The sequence below is a fragment of the Festucalex cinctus genome, chromosome 21, assembly GCF_051991245.1.
Source record: "Festucalex cinctus isolate MCC-2025b chromosome 21, RoL_Fcin_1.0, whole genome shotgun sequence".
Classification (NCBI taxonomy): domain Eukaryota; kingdom Metazoa; phylum Chordata; class Actinopteri; order Syngnathiformes; family Syngnathidae; genus Festucalex; species Festucalex cinctus.
The window spans coordinates 6,779,508-6,797,325 of NC_135431.1; the positions used below are offsets into that span (position 1 = coordinate 6,779,508).

Sequence of the window (17,818 nt, forward strand, 5' to 3'; positions counted from 1 at the left end):
TTGCCGCTTTCCATATATCACAATATATTGAGTACAAGATATAATATATTTGTTTATATATTCCAAAATATATTTAATTATATATTCATAAATATCCAGTCATGCCTTGTAATTTATACAGGAAAATGTATTGGTAATATATGTAAAGATATAGTGTTGCATATATTTTCAATGTATGTGTCAATGTATTTTACATATATGGAGAAATATATGAACATATATGTAAAAATATATGAGAAAATATATGGTAGAATGTACCATAAATATGTAAAAATATGTGCATTAATATATTTATTACATTATAGAATAGGTGTGTAATTATATAGAAATGTGTAACAAACAGTATATGGGCAAATCATTAACACAGACTAATCGGCATTTATCAAAATTCACCTTTATTTCCTTTTAAAAGAAAAGCAAAAAAAACTACAGGATTTTGAGGCAGACATGTACTTTGTTCACAGGAACAGCATTAAACAGTGCAAATTCTTGAAAGTGCAATCTTGTATAAGTACAAACAAATTTATTTATTATTATTATTTATTATCCTATAATAGTGCAATACACAAGTTGAAAATACTTATAAAGCTTACAATTTCCGCTTCACCTGATGTCTTAGCTCACAGATTCGATTATTGGTGGACTTTCTCACATCAGCTTCTTTGGCCCCGGGAAACTGCTGGACAACACAGAGAAAAACACCACAAGCAATAATGCTATAAGTTCTAATGTTAGAAATTCAAATACCAGTACTTACTTGTGTGGGTCCGCGAAGTATGCAAAGTGATGTTTCGCCGAGATAGTCACTCTCAGCATCTGGTCCAACAGCATCTTTGGTGGGGCGGTTGTCAACATTTTCGTTGGTCGCGGTGTTGTGGGAAACTAGCTTTTTCACCTCCACCAACAGAGCAGGAATTTCTATTTTTTTTTTAAAGTACAAGATTATACAGACAGTCAATAACTTTGTCCACGAAGCCACACATCAGTTGACATATCAAATAATTATAACTGGAGTAATTTAGAGTAGACACCGACTCCATGCACAGTTTATCATGCTCGTTCATCCTTTTATCCACAGTGGTCCTACCTATCTGACTACACATGCCAATAATGGGCGACTGCTTTTTAGATGTAGATAGCACATTAAGAATCAGCCTCAGGCTATAGTTGTCTAAATACCATATGATGTACAATAATAATGAATTACATAATGCTCAATACTCGCCTTTAACAACCATGCTTCACAGTTTTGAATTTTCTTTACATAAAGCCTTGATCTGGCTCTGCAGATCACTGATGAGGACGTCGTTTTCCTGGCTAGACAGCAGCTCTCAGTGTGGCCTCTTTTTCTATATTAATTAACAAATACAAATTTAATGTCAATGTTAACACCAATGTAATTGAAAAAAATATTACAGAATAAATGATTAAAATAGTCAAACAAGGATACACGTATGCTAAACTAAACAGAACAAACATTTTGGCGTTTTTTTTTTGTTTTGTTTTTAAATAAGGCAACGCTAACTTGAAGGAGAAAAGTGATAAATTGTGCTTGAGAAGAGCGACTCACCTGCTAACTGAAGAACAACAGCATCTTCGACGGGCCATCCATTAGCAGGCTTCTTGCTGTTAGTTGTGCGACATTGAACAAGATACGTCGTGTTTGTAATGGCAACTGGGTCAAAATAAATTATCCAGTTGATAACGAGGGCGAAGTCCGAACCTATATTTTGACATTTTCTGCTCCGGGCAATTCTTTTACCGTCGCCGGGAGCGAGCTACTCGGCATACTCTAGTCTCGCGTTCAAATGTTTCTTCGCGCCTAACATTGCGCATGCGCCAAAGACATTGCGTGCGCTATGATTGGTTGTCATTCGCGCTGAGCACTCTGGTAAATGTAGTTATTTATATCTCATCCTATCAAACGAGCTAAAGCTACAGAGCAGCTAGGCTATGACAAACATTGAAAATGGACCGATCCAAAATGAAAAGAAAATATATCCTTCCGGATTCTGATCAAACGGATATTCCAAGAAGAACCAGATGTTTAATGTTGAAAATGTAGTTGGTATGAAAGGGAATTTCATAGTTGAAAACAGATTTTTGATTTGATTTTTTTTTTTTTTTTTTTTAAAGAAAATGTATGCTAATTGATCTGCCACAACATCCATGTCTGTATTCATGCATACGTCCAAGATCCAGTGTGGAGGGTTGAAAACAATGGAAGTATATTTCAAGGTGGCCAAAAATAAATATTTCATTATGCAATTTTTTTGTCTTCATTGTATTTTCTCAATGTTGTACAGTTTATAGTGGGAATATGTGAGCCCACACGCATACACATATATTACAGTATATTGTTGTAACAATCTGTTACACGTAAAAATATAGTGCTCCTTTTGGTCTGGACTGCAATACATTTTTTATATTTATCAATATATACACATATATTGTCTATGCATATATTGCAATATATAGTGAAATATAAATACTAAATGTCATATATGGGAATATATCGCTAAATGTATTGCATGATATTTTGCTATATATTGCAATATATTTTCGTTTCGTAAGGGACAAAAGTAGCCTTTATCAGTAAACATTCTGTCCAAATGAATTCAAAGCAATCAATTATCCTTTCTATTTGCAATGCCAAAGTGCAATGACAATTGGCTGTCTTAAAATCACCCGGGTTCTGGATGACACTTGTGTAAACTACAATTAAAACTTTTGCACTGTCTAACATAACTGAATGAATAATATAGTGGTCAGTTTGCTTGGTTTGTAAGCAGCAAGTTACTGGTTTGAAACCAGCCCAAGTTCTTTTTTCTTTTTTTTTTTTATCTGCTAATCTGAGCGTAACCAAGAACTGAGCATATTGGAGTGTTTTTGCTCTAATGTTTATGTTTGTGCGCACGTTTGTGTGGAAACCCCAAAGCCTTGGAAGCAGTGGCAACAATAGCCTTGTGCTGGCTGAGTTTCAGTCTCTGCCTTGCATGTCATGAAAGGTTTATGTAAGAGGGAACGCCGGCTCCGTCCCCCCCTCGCGCAGACCCGCTCGAACGCACACAATCGCGCTGTAAATAAGCCCGCGATGGATTATGCATATATTGTATTCCCGTGCTGTGTCCCTCCCAAGCCTCTGTGCAAAAAGACGAGAAATCTAAACAACCATGAGCGTGCAGTCAGCCCGAGGTCCTGCTGGATACTCCAAACGGGCTTCACTGCACCTGACAGTGATGCATGAGACTAAGGCATTATTTACGCAGCCCTCCAGCTACACACAAGACTGACGGAAAGCAGAGGAAACGACTGATTGTTGGAATGTGATTCATTTTGCAGAGTGCGAAAGACAAATTACACGTCTCCAGGGCCTCAAAGGGGAAGTCAAGTCAAATCTTCTCGTTACAATAATATGTTCGCCACAAGTCTGAACACAACATTCTGATTAATATTGTGTTTGTGGAATATGAATTAAGCGGTAAATGCCACCCGTTTGTATCCATTGCAGATGGCGGCCATTTTACAACTTGCTGTTGACTGACAGCAAAAATGACATCACAGTTGCTCAGGACACAGGTAACGAGCAATCACGGCTCACCTGTTTTCTGAAGCGGAGCCGCGTTTGGTCATTATCTGAGCCCTGCACAATTAGTTCTAAAGAACTATACTGAAGTGGATTGAGGAGTTTCAAAGTAGTGCTTTTCCACCATCTTGTGGCATCTATAGATATTATTTCGTTGGGGGAACTTAAATTACGTGCAGATTTTCACTATTCGCAGCGGTGCTCTAATCGTTTTTGGTCAAACACTATATGGGACTTCAGTGCTGCTAACTCACAAAAAAGGTGAGAGTAACTTTCGTTAACATAACCGCAGAGGGTGGAGCATTGCCAATGCAATGTTTTGAAGGCCATGTGTCATCACGTCCTGGCAAGTTTATGCGTAGCAGCCCAAAAAAAAAAAACTGCCACCCCACATTGACAACTTCATTACTAGGGATGGGCGAGTACCGATACCAGGTATCGGTATCGGGCCGATACCAGGTATCGGTATCGGGCCGATACCAGGTATCGGTGCAAGTACTCGAGTACTCGTGACGCAGACGAGTACAAGCGACCGATGGCAGAGGGGGAAGACGTTAAGTGAGTCCTCCTTGCCTGTAACTGGCGCTAGCTTGCAGCAGTTTTTCACCAAAACTTCACCGGTTTGGAAATACTTCAAAATTGTGAATCTTAAACTAAAAGAGCATTTTTGTGTTTTATTTTGAGCGTTAAAACTATTGAAGAGTGACTGTGCTGTTTTTTTTGTCAAGATTAAAGGAAATATATTTGTTTAAAAATATCTTTTAGTGATTTTTTTTTAATTTGTCAAAATTTACTACTGGTATCGGCAGTTGGTATCGGCATCGGTGAGTACTGAGGGTCTGTCGGTATCGGTCTGAAAAAAAATGGTATCGAACATCCCTATTCATTACGCTATCAAGTATGTAACGGCAACCTTGAGCTAACGCTAATCTGTGCAGCCATCAAATCTCAATGCAGCTCTGCTTACCTTTTGATTTTGACACGGTAGCAGGTGTATCAATTATGGGCGTTTCTGCAGTATGGTGTTTGACACACTGTAGTCTGACAACTGGACATCAGCTGGTGCTTGAAAGTGGCTCTGGATATTCTTCCAGTAAATTAGGCCCAACGTTGTATAACATGATGCGGATAAAATTTTCAACAGTTTCCTGAATTTAATTTTTGACAAAACTCAAGCAAGACAAAAAAGTGCCATATCAAACAATGCATTCATGTGTACAAGACAAGCACAGTGAAAGTGGAAATTTTAATCACTACAAATTGGAGATAAGTTTCATTTGAGAGGGATTTTATTTTTTTTGTTCTTACAATTTGGCTCCATTCTATCCTTTTTAGTTGCCAGATAACTGCTGTGGAATATAATCCAGTTACATGCAATCTGCAACTCCCCAAACTGCAACAGAATGCGCATAGAATAACTAAATCGCCCCATTTTAAATCCTGACCCTTGCAAGCTCATCACTGGAAGCTTTTAAGATGCAAGATGTCTGTCCAGCTTAGCTGTTATCTGAAGAGCAGCAAGCAAACACAAATGTGGATCTGGAAGCTGCTGCTGCTAAGGGGGTTATTTTCAACCCAAACTTGCTAAATCCTTTTCTCACTTCCCGATGAGCTTCTTTTGTGCTATTTCACCGAGTGTGTGTGCGCACGCTCCATCCTGGACTGAATTATGCATCTGTTCTTCGATGTTGCATCCAGAGTGTGAGAAATAGCTTTCACTGAAGTGCGACTCGTCAAGTGTCTCCTCCTTTCCCTTCTCTGCCAATCAAAGTGTTTGGATGAGAACCAGTGCCAGCTTGCAGCCTGATTAGAGAGGCTTTAATGTTCTGCTTAACAACAGTGCGTGTGTATGCGTTTTGCGTGCGTGTTCTCCAGATTGGCCCGTGCCAGGCTCGCACGATCCACTGATGTTAGCTCTCATCAAGCCAGCTGTGTCTGTATAAACCCTGACATTAAACTTGTAACACAACCAGGAACTACAACCACAGGATGGGAATGAGACAGACAAAGGGGTGGTAACCACTTAACTCATTTGCTCCCAATAATGTGTAAATACGTTTTTTTTTTTATGTTCTAAGTGTCCCAAAGACATATTTATACGTTTTTTTTTGTTTTTTTGTTTTTTTTATGCTAGAGCATACAGAAGGCTTTGATGCAGCCTCTCAACTGCAAAGAACGGTTGCAGAAATGGTAGTTATTACACAAACGGCCAGCAGGTGGCAGCAGAGCAAAGGAGATCAAACAGGGCCATGTAGAACAAAAGCTAAATTAGTTACAATTTTGAATAGATTTATAGATAGATTATTAATAATAATAATAATAATAATTAACATTTGGGAATTCCACTTTAGATTTTTTTTAGTTGACGATCTCAGACGATTCGATCTCGATTTGATCTTTGACGATTCGATCACGATTCGATCTTTGACGATTCGATCTTTGACGATTCGATCACGATTCGATCTTTGACGATTCGATCTTTGACGATTCAATCACGATTCGATCTTTGACGATCCGATCTTTGACGGTTCGATCTTTGACGATTCGATCTTTGATGATTCGATCTTTGACGATTCGATCACGATTCGATCTTTGACGATTCGATCACGATTCGATCTTTTGACGATTCGATCTTTGACGATTCGATCACGATTCGATCTTTGACGATTCGATCACGATTCGATCTTTGACGATTCGATCACGATTCGATCTTTGACGATTCGATTTTGTCGATTCAAAAAAATCGAATCGTCAAAAAAAATCGAATCGTAAAAAAACAAAAAAAAACAAAAAACGAATCGTAAAAAAAAAAAAAAAATCGGCAAAAAAATCGAATCGTCAGAAAAAATCATCGAAAAAAAAAAAAAAGATCGATCATTTTTATCGTTCCCTTTCATCCTACGTCATACCAGGCCTTTGATCGTGACCTCTTGACCGCCGATCGATCATTTTTATCGTTTTATCCTACGTCATCAAAGGACATTAAAGCGAATGAGGCCATAAATCAAATTTTGATCGCGACGGACTAAATTGGCATTGCTTCCCTCTCTCTCATAACGTCTTATTGTCATCACAGTGCTAACCGTCTTGCCGACTGACTTAGATGAACAAAAGAAGTACGGGTTGATTGTTTTTCAAGACGCGTACAATTTTGACGTGAGGCACCGGCAGTCTCGATGGGCAGTGCGTAACCTTCGACGGCATGCAAAGCAGGATTTCAGCGTTCGTTCATCCATTATTTGACTAATGATTGTCCCTTACAAGTTAAAATGACATTCCTGCTGCCACTTTGAGCTTCGAAAAGTCATAGCACTCCAGTTACGGAAGTCTTACAGTCTCTCGACACCCTCCGCCCATTCGTCCTACTTTCTTCCCTCCCTCTCTCGCTTATGACTTTACATAACGCGCTGTGTTTCATAACTTTGCGGATTCATAAGGGGGTGCGGTTGCTTCGTCTCTCCGTCATTTGCTTCATTTGCGTTCGTCCTCACGAAAAGCCAACCCCACCTCTCCCGCTGTTCCCTCTTCCAGGGTTTGGCAGTCCTTGTTGTGGGTTTGCGAGGAGAGTGTGAGACAGTCACTTACCTCTTCATCTGGGCTCTTTACAAATCAGTGTGTCACCTCCTGTTGTGACTATCCAAACCAAGAAGACGGGGGCTCTGTCCGACACGCTGATTCCAAGATGGAAACTTGAGTGCTTTACTGCAGTTTGACTCTTCAATACTATATTTTCTATGTACTATTACTGACGGTGAACTTGCTGAGTGGGACAATATGGTGGTATAAATCTAGTGGGCAATCTAGCGGTCAACAGAAAATAACAGCACCCTGCATCCTCTCTTTCTGTACCAACAAGCAAAACGTTTTCAGGGACACAGGTGACATTGATTAAGCAATCACTCTACCTTTGTGACACACCCACACCCACAGCTCCGCCCACTCATACATAAACACACAGACACCACTGACCCCTACTGGCATCTCAAGACAACATATCCCTGCCTCTACACCTCCGAAAAAGTCCCTCACACTCTCTTTTGTATCATATACTCACCAGCCATAACATTAGGTTCACACGCACAATCGATTGAGAGATAAAACAAGAGCTGTAAATTGGGCCTTAGCAATGATAACGCTCAGATTGGATTTATTCTGTCAGAGAGGTATTTCATTTAGCAACGTTTTTACATCCCTGTTTTTGTAGTGGTGTTGAATCACGTCGTTCTGACGTTCTGTCTTACAGTGCCTGTGAAAAGTATGAATTTATAGCTATTGTAGTGGCTCTCATTCAATCTGCACTTCTAACTCTGCTGCTGCGATTCCAGACAGTGCTGCTGCAGTTGTGCTCAGGCGGGACTAGTCGAGTGCCCTTGTCGTTTTCCTTGTAGGATTATAGTCTCTGCTATCCACACAAGCAAGGACACAGTGTGAATTGGTCCGGGAACAAAAGTACACATGCCTCCATTCACTCAATGAGTAGAACAGAGGAAGCCGTTTTTCGTACTTATGTTTGATGTGCAGTAATTCCAATTCATATATGTAAGTTCCAATGTCTTGCACGACATGAGTTTTTAATCAGGCAAGTCAGGTGGACAGGATTGTTCAGTCTCGGCGGTTCATCTTTTGTAGTTCATCTGTCATTTAAGTCACTTCTCGGATTGAAAACTACCAGTGAACTGCTGACTGAGCTAGCTAATAGATATTTGATTGGCCTTGCAAGATTATTGATACATATCAATATGTATTGTTCCATTAACTAAAGCATATATAGCACATGAACCAACATAATATTTTTTAGACAATTTTGTTTGTAAATTTGTGCATTTGTTAATTTAACTCATCCACTGTGCATTTAAAAAAAAAGAGCCACATTTACACCATGTAATACATGTTGACATCCATTGATGGTTCGGGGTACTAACAGTAGCGCAATAGTATGATACCCAAAGTCGTCTTCTGTTTTGGGATTTTTTTTTTTTTTTTTTTGGTCGTAATTTTTCATAGTTCATTTTCACACATTTTTAGACTTTTCTGATTTTCTGTCAAATGTCTAACATTCTTGGCAATTTTGTGGACATTATGTTAGTTTTCTGCCTCTCTTCTTCTTTTTTTAGACATTTTATGGCTATTTTTTGACTTTTTTTTTCTGCCTTTTGTGCTATCAATTTTCTGACATTTTTGTGGACATTTTATTGTGATTTTTTTTGGATGTTTTATAATTACTTCTGGAATGTTTTATTTTAAATCTATTTTCTGACTTTCTTTTTTGGCAGTTAAAAGACATTTTAAAGTGATCTTCTGCCTTTATTTCATTTTAGGACATTTTATGGTTACTTTTTGAACATTTTTTTCCCCTGCCTTTTTTAAAAAGAAATTCCATTCTCTGACATTTTGGGGAATTTTATGGATATTTTATAGTAATTGTTTGCTTTTCCTCTTCCTTTTTGGACATTATATGATCACTTTTTGGACATTTTTAGGCAATATTTTCAAACTTTCATCTCTCTTTTACTTAACTTAAACATTTGGACCCTAACGTTTTTTTTTTTAATATTTATTTATTCATTTTTATTTAATAATTAATTCATTTAAAAAATATTTTATCTAAAACATAAAAAATAAGCCTGAAAAAATATCAAGTTCCACATTTTTTTTTTTTTTAGGAGGTCCACAGAGAGCCACATGTTGATTGATGATTGAATTGTTTTTACTACATTTTTGAATTTCTATTTCTACGAAATGGGAATCAACATATTTAATTTTGAAATCAACCAAAAAAACATGTTTTAACATTCACCTCTTTTTTTTTTTTTCCTTCCCCCCCCTCCCTGTAGTTTTTCCCTTACGGCGACGCGTCCAAGTTCGCCCAGCACGCCTTTAGGACCTTCGACAAGAACGGCGATGGCACCATCGACTTCAGAGAGTTCATCTGCGCGTTGTCCATCACATCGCGGGGCAGCTTCGAGCAGAAGCTTAACTGGGCCTTCAACATGTACGACCTGGATGGAGATGGCAAGATAACACGGGTGGAGATGCTGGAGATCATCGAGGTAGGTAGTGAATGTCTCTAAATTGGATTTACAAACTTTGCGCCTAATATGCACCAGTATAATTGTTATATGAAATATATATGCTGGATTTTTGCAATTAAATGTAAACTGAAATTCCAAATTACAGCAGGGCTGTGCAATTAATCGAATTTCAATTATAATTTCAATTATTACACTCCCCAATTACAAAATCAGCATAATCGTTTCAAAAAAAATAAAATCTAATTTTTGGCTTGTTTAAATTTATACATTTGCAACTTTCTAAGTTTAAAAACTAATTTAAGTTAAAAAAAAATTGCCGTCCAAAGGGAACTTGCATAGTTAGTGTTTCAAATAATTTTATTTGTCTAAATATTTTTTATTTATTGATTTTTTTACATTTAACTTTTTCCTGTTTTGTACCCAAAAATAAATGATCGTCCTTCTACACACTGCAAAAGCTGCACTCCAACTTCAAGTTTTTGCTAACATAAATAAATAAATAAATACATTCTGTTTGATCCAAAAGGAACTTACATAATTATAGTGTTTCTATTTTTTTTTTAAATTGTTCTTAATATTTTTAAAAGGTTAAACATTTTCTTGTTTTGTAAGAAAAAACAAAAATCGTTTGAATAATCATGATTTCAATTATTGCCAAAATAATCGTGATTATACTTTCCATAATCGAGCAGCCCTAAATTACAATATAATAAAATGGATAGTGTTGCAAAATAAAAGTGAATACAGGCTTCCTTGGTTAATGACTTTCTCGATACAGCATACACAATAAACAACAATACACAAAAATAAAAAACAATAAAAACAATATTATGAATATGTCGTCAGGCAGCATCAGAAGACGTGCTCAGTTACCAAATGTGTCTCCCTACACAAAAATACTGCAATTAACTCGTCTTCCTCAGTTGTATTCTTTGCCATGGAGACATTGTGTGAAACTATGGAGTCCCTGACAATGAGACACCAAGACGATAAACAAGGGAGCCCGTCCGTCGGTATGAGTCATCATATTCGCCTGCTGGATATCTTGGATCTTGCTGGCCAATTCACACGTTTCCTTCAAGCCTGCGGCTTTTTGTCTGCGAGCTCCAAAAAACAGGCAACTGGAAAATCAGGGAGGCGTGAACCACACACATTGTTTTTATTGGCCTGTACCGCCTCCTAGAGGGCGCGCGGAGACATGACAGTTGTTGTTCATGGTGCACTGCATGAAATACTGTAGTTAGAGATTTTTTTTTTTTTTATTAAACCAATGTACAGAAGAATTTTTTAACGTATTAGAATGCTTAAATCATAATATATCTACTCCTACAAAGGTTTTGAAGCAAAAATGAACTCACTGAACGATTTTAATGTTATTTGTGTCCCAAGTTAATATGCTGGCTCACTCACCTGTATGACCACTACAGTAGGGCAGTACAGTTTGTCCCCAATGCATCCCCTCTGCATTGCAGGTGCACCATCTGTCACAACAGCCGCTTGTCAAATGAAGCCACCATATGAATTTGTATCACTAATGCGTTGAATATATGCGTGGCTTTGGAGGTCACAAATGTAGTAACTCTTCAGCTGTTGTGCCCGAATTTTTATAGCCTCAAGAGGGTTGGTTTTTAGGTCTATTTTATTTAATTGTTTTGGTTAGGACATCTATTCTTCAGAGACATTTTGGGAGTTGTTTTTCTTTTTCCTGTTTTAACCAAAAGTTAGCTGTAGCTAGTTAACTTTGTACCCATAGATTTGCTAACATTGCAAACGAACTCACAACAAATGCTCAATTAGCCACGAATAACTAGGGATGCAACGATACCGGCAATGTCGTGATATCGCGATATTAAAACTGCCACAATATATGTCACGATATTAAAAGCGGAACATCTGTTAAAAAAAAAAAAAAAAAAAAGTCAGGTTGATTTCCAGGGTGTACAGTTCGAGCACCCTCTGGTGGCTACTTTTTTAGTGCAGTTTAATTTTCAGAAGGCATGTTTTGGCCGATTAATCGGCCACCGATTATAATCAGCCGATTATTGGCCTTGAAAAATCGGCAAAAACAATCGGTCAATTGGGCCAAATGGCCAATTATTACCGTTATCAAAGAAGACCGAAGTTTCCGACGCTGTGAAAGTACCATGAATGCACCATTTTGGTTGCGTAGCATTAGCAACTAGCAAGTGTGTAGCGTTATGTTATTCTGTTGTCCCTAAGCGTCCTTTAATGACACTACAGTTGGAGTTAACTGTAAAACTAAATACACAATGTTCAGAATCACATACGCTGTATATTTATTTAATACAAAACTTGCTTCGTTTTTAAAACATCGCTAGCCTAAATCGAACAGGAAGTTAGCAAATGCTAACAGGAAGTTAGCATCAACTTCGGGAGTGTTTTTCCTTCAAATAACGAATCTCCACACACAAATCTTGTGGGAACACATACCCACAGATGAGATAACACGACACAAAGGCACAAATGCTTCCCATTGTGTGAAAAACAATTATTTTAACAGAATTCCGTTGCAGCTTTCTTCTGTACTCACTTTAAGCGTGTACACCATGGATGCACGGCACCACACTGCCGCCAAGAGGCCAAAATGCACATGAACAGTCAGTATTTGTTTTTTTTTCCCAGTTGCTATTGTTTTAGGTTATTTTACTTCATTATTTTTATTTTGTCATTTTCATTTCAAGTATGCATTATATATATATATATATATATATATATATATATATATATATATATATATATATAAAATTTAATAAATAATCGGCAGATTAATCGGTAATCAGTATTTTTTTTTCTGCAAAAAATCGGCCTAAAAAAATGCATATTGGTCGGGCCCTACAACTAGCTCCGGTCTCCCCTAAATACAAGTGTTCCCTTTAGGTGAATTAGAGAAAGATGCGTACTAAAAAACCTGCACAAACAAAATTGAATGAATCTGAAGACGGCCTCACATGTTCCATCCTTGCAGGCAATCTACAAAATGGTGGGCACGGTGATCATGATGAAAATGAACGAGGACGGGCTGACGCCCCAGCAGCGGGTGGACAAGATCTTTTCCAAGATGGATAAGAACAACGACGACCAGATCTCGCTGGAAGAGTTCAAAGAGGCGGCCAAGAGCGACCCCTCCATCGTATTACTCCTGCAATGCGACCTCCAGAAATAAGGTGAAGGGCGAGCGCAGCAACCCCCTCCCCCCCCTCGATAAGACGCCACCGCCGCTGCCGCCACGGACTGCACAGAAAGAATTTCATGTTCCATTCAGTTTGCAGCTATTTCCACTGAACAACAGAAAAAAAAAATGCTTGGACTACCTTTCAATGGATCTTGCTTCTTGTGTTTGAAACACTCGTGTGCATGAGAATGTTATTTGCTTTAACAAAACATACACACACACACACGACACGCATACATACACAAACACAATACGCCACTGTATATTAACACCACGCACAAATAATATATGAAAATATATAAATATATATTTAAATATCAAATGCCAAAATGTGAAGTGTGCAATGTTTTTTTTTTCCCCTCCAGTTTCATTCTATTGGAGCATCAATGACGTGCTACACCGGATTTGCCGCTATACTCTTATTTGTTGTTCCACTGATGCTAGCTGTGCGTGTTTTACTAAAGTCAACCAAACCAAATTCCTTCGGTAATGCATCTGCCTCTATCCGTCAAATATTAGCACTAGACAGTAAAACAGCGAGGCGGTTTTGCCCTGGCGTTTCCTTCTCATACTTGTACTGTCAGGTAAAAGAAATATAAAACTGCAAAATAAAAATAAAAATAAAAATGTAAACGTAGTTCATTTGCATGCCTTTAGGTTCTGCCTTAAAACTCTCGTCATTTTGCATCCTGCGACCGAAGACAAGGAAGCCTTATCAAAGCTGATACCTGCGAGGAAAACGTTTTATACAGAAAAGGGGGGAACCATATTAGTGTGGGACTCCATTTTTTATTTTTTTTTTCCTGACTGCTTTAACTGTGAGAGCATGTGTCTTTGTAGAGTAGCTATAGAAGATGCCAACCTCAGACCTTGAGCGGCAAAATGAAAATACATCTTCATTACAAAATTGCATGCCATTGAAGGGACAAATAAATAACACTTAAAAGTGTTAAATGAGCAAAGAGGATGTGAGTTCAGCCGAAACGTCTTTAATCAAGGATCGATCAATTAATTGGTTCGGTTTTTAAGTCTGAGAAGATTGCTTAAGATTGCAACTGTGCTGAGACTGAATCAAGTCGTCGTTTCATTTACTTCAACAATAACAATCCCACATCATTGACATTCCTTCCTATCTCCTTGTTGAGCGTCAAGTTTGCAGGTTGCATATCAGGACAAAGAGACAGAAGCTGAATAGAAGAAAATTAGGCCTGCGTTTTAACTCCTGTCGAAGAGCGTGAACAAGCGAGTTTCGCAGATGAGTGGAGGAAATCCCTTCTAGTAGAGCTACGTTAAACAATTTACTCGACCCTTTTGTACTTTTTTAATAACATGTCTCTCTCATTGTGCGGATGCATAGTAGCCAGTGTCACGAAGGTCAACGAAAGTGCGGTGCCTCCTGAGAGAGACCATCATTCATTACCTTTCAGTAAATAAGTCCACCCTGCCCACTTGAACTCAACATAGCCGAGTGTTTCTTTAGCAAATGTGTCCTCATTGGGTTTACCCTTTACACAAACTATTTTGTTGTCTTTTTTTTTTTTTTTGGAGGGGGGCAGTGGGTGTTTCTAACTACATGTCTGTTATCGCGAAGATGAAGATGCCAAATGTAAGCAAAACGCAACTGTGTACGAGGATTCTTTTGTAGCATGTATTGTGTTCCTGACAACATGGCTGCACTACACTCTGTGTTGTGATTTAATCTAATAAAAGGAACTGTATGGGCTGCTTTTCCTCTCATTACACAACACAGACTCACCAACAAAATAATTATAACCAAACATTTTGACATAAAATCGAAGCGCAAAGTCACCAAATTACAAATGTGGTTCTTCCCAAGACCCAAACTTACATAATTGTACGGCGTATATACATGAATGGGAAAATTGATGGATGTTACGCAGACTTTAGTGTAAAATTACGCACGTGATGTACATGGTTAATAGAAGATAACTATTTCCACATCAGTAAATCTAAAATGTGTAAAAGACGAGCATTTACACAAAGAACATTTATTTTACTGACAGTGCAACATTATTTCTGTCCAGGCTGATATAAAGTCAGGTTGCTGAAAAATAACTGAGGAAACATTAAGGTCAGATGTTATTGCAAAAAAAAAAGAAAAAAAAAGAAAAAAAAAAGTGTGTGTGTGTGTTTGTCAAGTCACATTAAGCAAAGGGCATTCCTTCCAATTATTTCCAATGCAAGATTAACCTTAACATTTGCACATGCTGAATTAAAAAGAATACTAATTCCCTATATTATGGAAGCGTATTGCATTCACTTGAAGGAAAAAAAAAAAAAAACCCTTTTTTTTCTGACTAATTTCTTGGGGAGCTTTGTTTTTTTTAGCATTTTTTTTTCTGAATATTTTTTTCTGTCATAAAATATTCAGAAAAACAGGGTGAAAAATATTTTTAAAAAATCCAGAAAGCAGAAAAAAATAATATTAAAAAAACAGAGCAGCAACTTCTGTTTTTCAGAGTATTATTATTATTTTTTTTACCCCCGAATTCTAAGTGACTTGTTGCAGACCACCTGTATATATGACTGGATAGCAGATAGCCCAACACCAGTGCAAGCCGTTGAAGTCACAGGGCAGCCATCTTGTTACTCCCACCTCGCAAGCAGGCAGTTAGTATAAGGCCGGAGGCAGGGTGGGGTGTTGGTAACTATTTCTTAACGGGGGAAAAAAACGGCACAAACCCACCACTCCGCCTCACCTGTATAGTTAGTCTGCTCGTGAGATGGTGGTAACAAGATGGCCGCCCAGTGACTTCAACGGCTTGCACTGGCGTGTATGGGCTATCGGCTACCCAATCATATAAACAGGTCAGTGGTCTGCAATAGGTCACTGGGAGTTCACATGTTAAAATAATAATAATAATAATAATATTTTTTCTCTTTTTTTATATATTTTTTGTGACATTAAAAAAATTCAGTAAAACAGAAAAAAATACTAACGCCCCCCCCCCCCCTCCCAAAAAAAAAAAACAGAAAAAAAATACTCCCAAAAAAACAAAGCTCCTCCAAAAAAAAAAAAAAAAAAAAAAAAAAAAAAATCAGAAAAACAGGAGGGTTTTTTTTTTCTTAAGTGAATGCATTACGCTTCCGTACTATATCAACAGAATAAAAATGTAAAAAAAATAGATGTTCATTTTAATAAATGCGGAAGTTCTTCAACATAAATGAAGGAGAAAAAAAATGTGGATTGGGCTGACAACAGAACAAAAAAAAAAATAAAAATAAAAAGAATAGATCTTTTTCTTAACTCTATTTTGGGGGATCTGTGTTGATGCCATATTTCTCTTTTAGTAGCTTCAACTGTTCCTCTTTCTTTTTTGTGTCCATTTTCTGGAATGCCTGTTAAAAAACACACAAGACAAGAAAACTTAACCATGTGAATTGAGATTTAAATATGAGGTGCAAAGACAAGAAACAACCAATACAAACAGTGACATCAGAATTATACATTTAAAACCAAAATTATGCTGATTTACAAAATGCAAAAGGATTGTACATACCCTGTTGGCATTGTAGTAGAGAACCACCAGGTAGCGGTTACACACGTTGAAGCCTGACAGGTGATCACAAGCATTTTTAGCATCAAAAATATCTTCATAAACCACATAGGCTGTTCCTCTTGTTTCCGGTGTGTTACCCCTAAATATAAAAAAAAAAAAAATGCACAATGAAGAAAAGTTGATATCATTAATGGAAATCAAAGGGTAAGCAATTTGTACCACCTGTCATAAACTACAATAATTTCATCATAATTTATTTTCTATATTTATGCTGAATAAGACACCTATTTAAACGGCACTGATTCATCAATATTTGTAATACTTACGTTCTGATTTGACGTATTGGTCCATATTTTCCAAAGATATCATACATTTCCTCCGCTGTGATCTTGTAGGGAAGGTTCCTAATGTAAAGGATTCTGTTCACCTCTGGAGGCAGTCGAATCTGCACAGATTGACAAAACAGTCACAGAATAACAACATTAGCGTTTAGCACTATCCAGTTTAAGAGTATCCTATCTGACTTTGGGGACAAAAACAACGAAACAAAATCAACGTTACCGGAGCATGATGGCTACCAGTGACGTAATTTTTACATGAATTCGTTCAGTAAAATTAGTGGCGAAAAAATGTGTACGTATTGCTAAGTAAAATTCCCGGTTAATAGGCCGCACTTAGGTAATATTTGCGTTGTTGGGCTACCTAGTTAGCAAACAACAGCGTGCTAACATTGAGAAATGTGTATAAAATAGTTGCAGTTACATCCGAATAAAATGAACAAAAACACCCTGAAGTAAGAAAAAAAACTTACGTTAGCGCGTTTCGCTGCTTGCATAGCCATGATGAATAAGTATTATTGTCTTTTGGGGGAGAAAGTCAGATATAAAGAGGAAAGCTAACAAAGCTTGTGTTTGGACGACGTCAGGAAAGATGGCGCCCTCGTCTGTTGTTGCGTCACTTCCCGTAACGGATTTGGGCTTGTCTGCCCTCTACAGGATAAAAGATACAATAACAAATGCACAGTTTTTTTTTTTTTTTTTTACTTATCACAAACAAGCAGAAACAACCTTGAATCAAGTCAAACAGTCAGTCGAAGAATGAAATTAAAATTAAGAAAAAAAAACGATGTGAACCAGGGAACCAAAAAGCATTGACTTATTATGACGTTGATTGGAATAGGATTTTATTATTATTATCTTTTTAATTTTTTTCCCCTTTGGCTCAGCTACAGTCAGCTACAGCTAGAAATGATTTATAGTGGGTTCGTTGTGTCTTGTGCCAGGCTCTACATATATTTTTTCAAATATATATTTTTTCAGTTGTTCATGAATAGCATTGGAAAAAAAACGTTTTGTTTTGCTCATGATGTATTATCCATGTTTTTTTCTTCTTCTCAGAACGAAAACCATGCAAATATATAAAACATGTAATTTATTTTGTGTGTACTTTTCATCGTTTTGCCAAGTTATCAAAACAAATATTGAAT

At 37.3% G+C, this 17,818-nt stretch overlaps 2 protein-coding genes and 2 long non-coding RNA genes across 5 annotated transcripts in view; 1 reads left to right on the plus strand and 3 right to left on the minus strand.

The window, feature by feature from the left end:
- The window catches only part of vsnl1a (visinin-like 1a), a 27,275-nt gene extending 12,741 nt beyond the window's left edge, over positions 1-14,534 (plus strand). For both annotated transcript variants that reach the window (XM_077511136.1, XM_077511135.1), the window contains exons 3-4: positions 9,421-9,636; positions 12,605-14,534. In XM_077511136.1, coding sequence (XP_077367262.1) covers positions 9,421-9,636; positions 12,605-12,802 — 414 coding nt within the window. In that variant the 3' untranslated portion in view covers positions 12,803-14,534. The remainder of the gene's footprint in view (positions 1-9,420; positions 9,637-12,604) is intronic.
- On the minus strand, positions 373-2,081 carry LOC144010702 (uncharacterized). Its single transcript, XR_013281301.1, has 3 exons — positions 1,571-2,081; positions 758-918; positions 373-679 (listed from the first exon to the last, which is right to left on the minus strand). It is a non-coding gene; the product is annotated as an uncharacterized LOC144010702 (long non-coding RNA).
- A 270-nt stretch (positions 14,535-14,804) lies between the features above and the next one.
- LOC144010703 (uncharacterized) lies at positions 14,805-15,778 on the minus strand. The gene is made up of 2 exons (XR_013281302.1): positions 15,664-15,778; positions 14,805-15,346 (listed from the first exon to the last, which is right to left on the minus strand). It is a non-coding gene; the product is annotated as an uncharacterized LOC144010703 (long non-coding RNA).
- A 77-nt stretch (positions 15,779-15,855) lies between these two features.
- On the minus strand, positions 15,856-17,312 carry sf3b6 (splicing factor 3b, subunit 6). Its single transcript, XM_077510238.1, has 4 exons — positions 17,144-17,312; positions 16,659-16,777; positions 16,333-16,471; positions 15,856-16,171 (listed from the first exon to the last, which is right to left on the minus strand). The coding sequence occupies exons 1-4, from the start codon at positions 17,171-17,173 to the stop codon at positions 16,082-16,084; spliced, it is 378 nt and encodes a 125-aa protein (XP_077366364.1). The 5' UTR covers positions 17,174-17,312; the 3' UTR covers positions 15,856-16,081.
- Positions 17,313-17,818: the final 506 nt, after the last annotated feature.

Excerpts from the sequence above, each read along its gene's own strand:
- sf3b6 (XM_077510238.1), bottom strand. The coding sequence starts at position 17,173 with ATGGCTATGCAAGCAGCGAAACGCGCTAAC. Across the intron at positions 16,778-17,143 it reads AAGCAGCGAAACGCGCTAAC|ATTCGACTGCCTCCAGAGGT; the intron begins GTAAGTTTTTTT and ends CAATCTGTGCAG. Across the intron at positions 16,172-16,332 it reads TCTACTACAATGCCAACAGG|GCATTCCAGAAAATGGACAC; the intron begins GTATGTACAATC and ends GTTTTTTAACAG.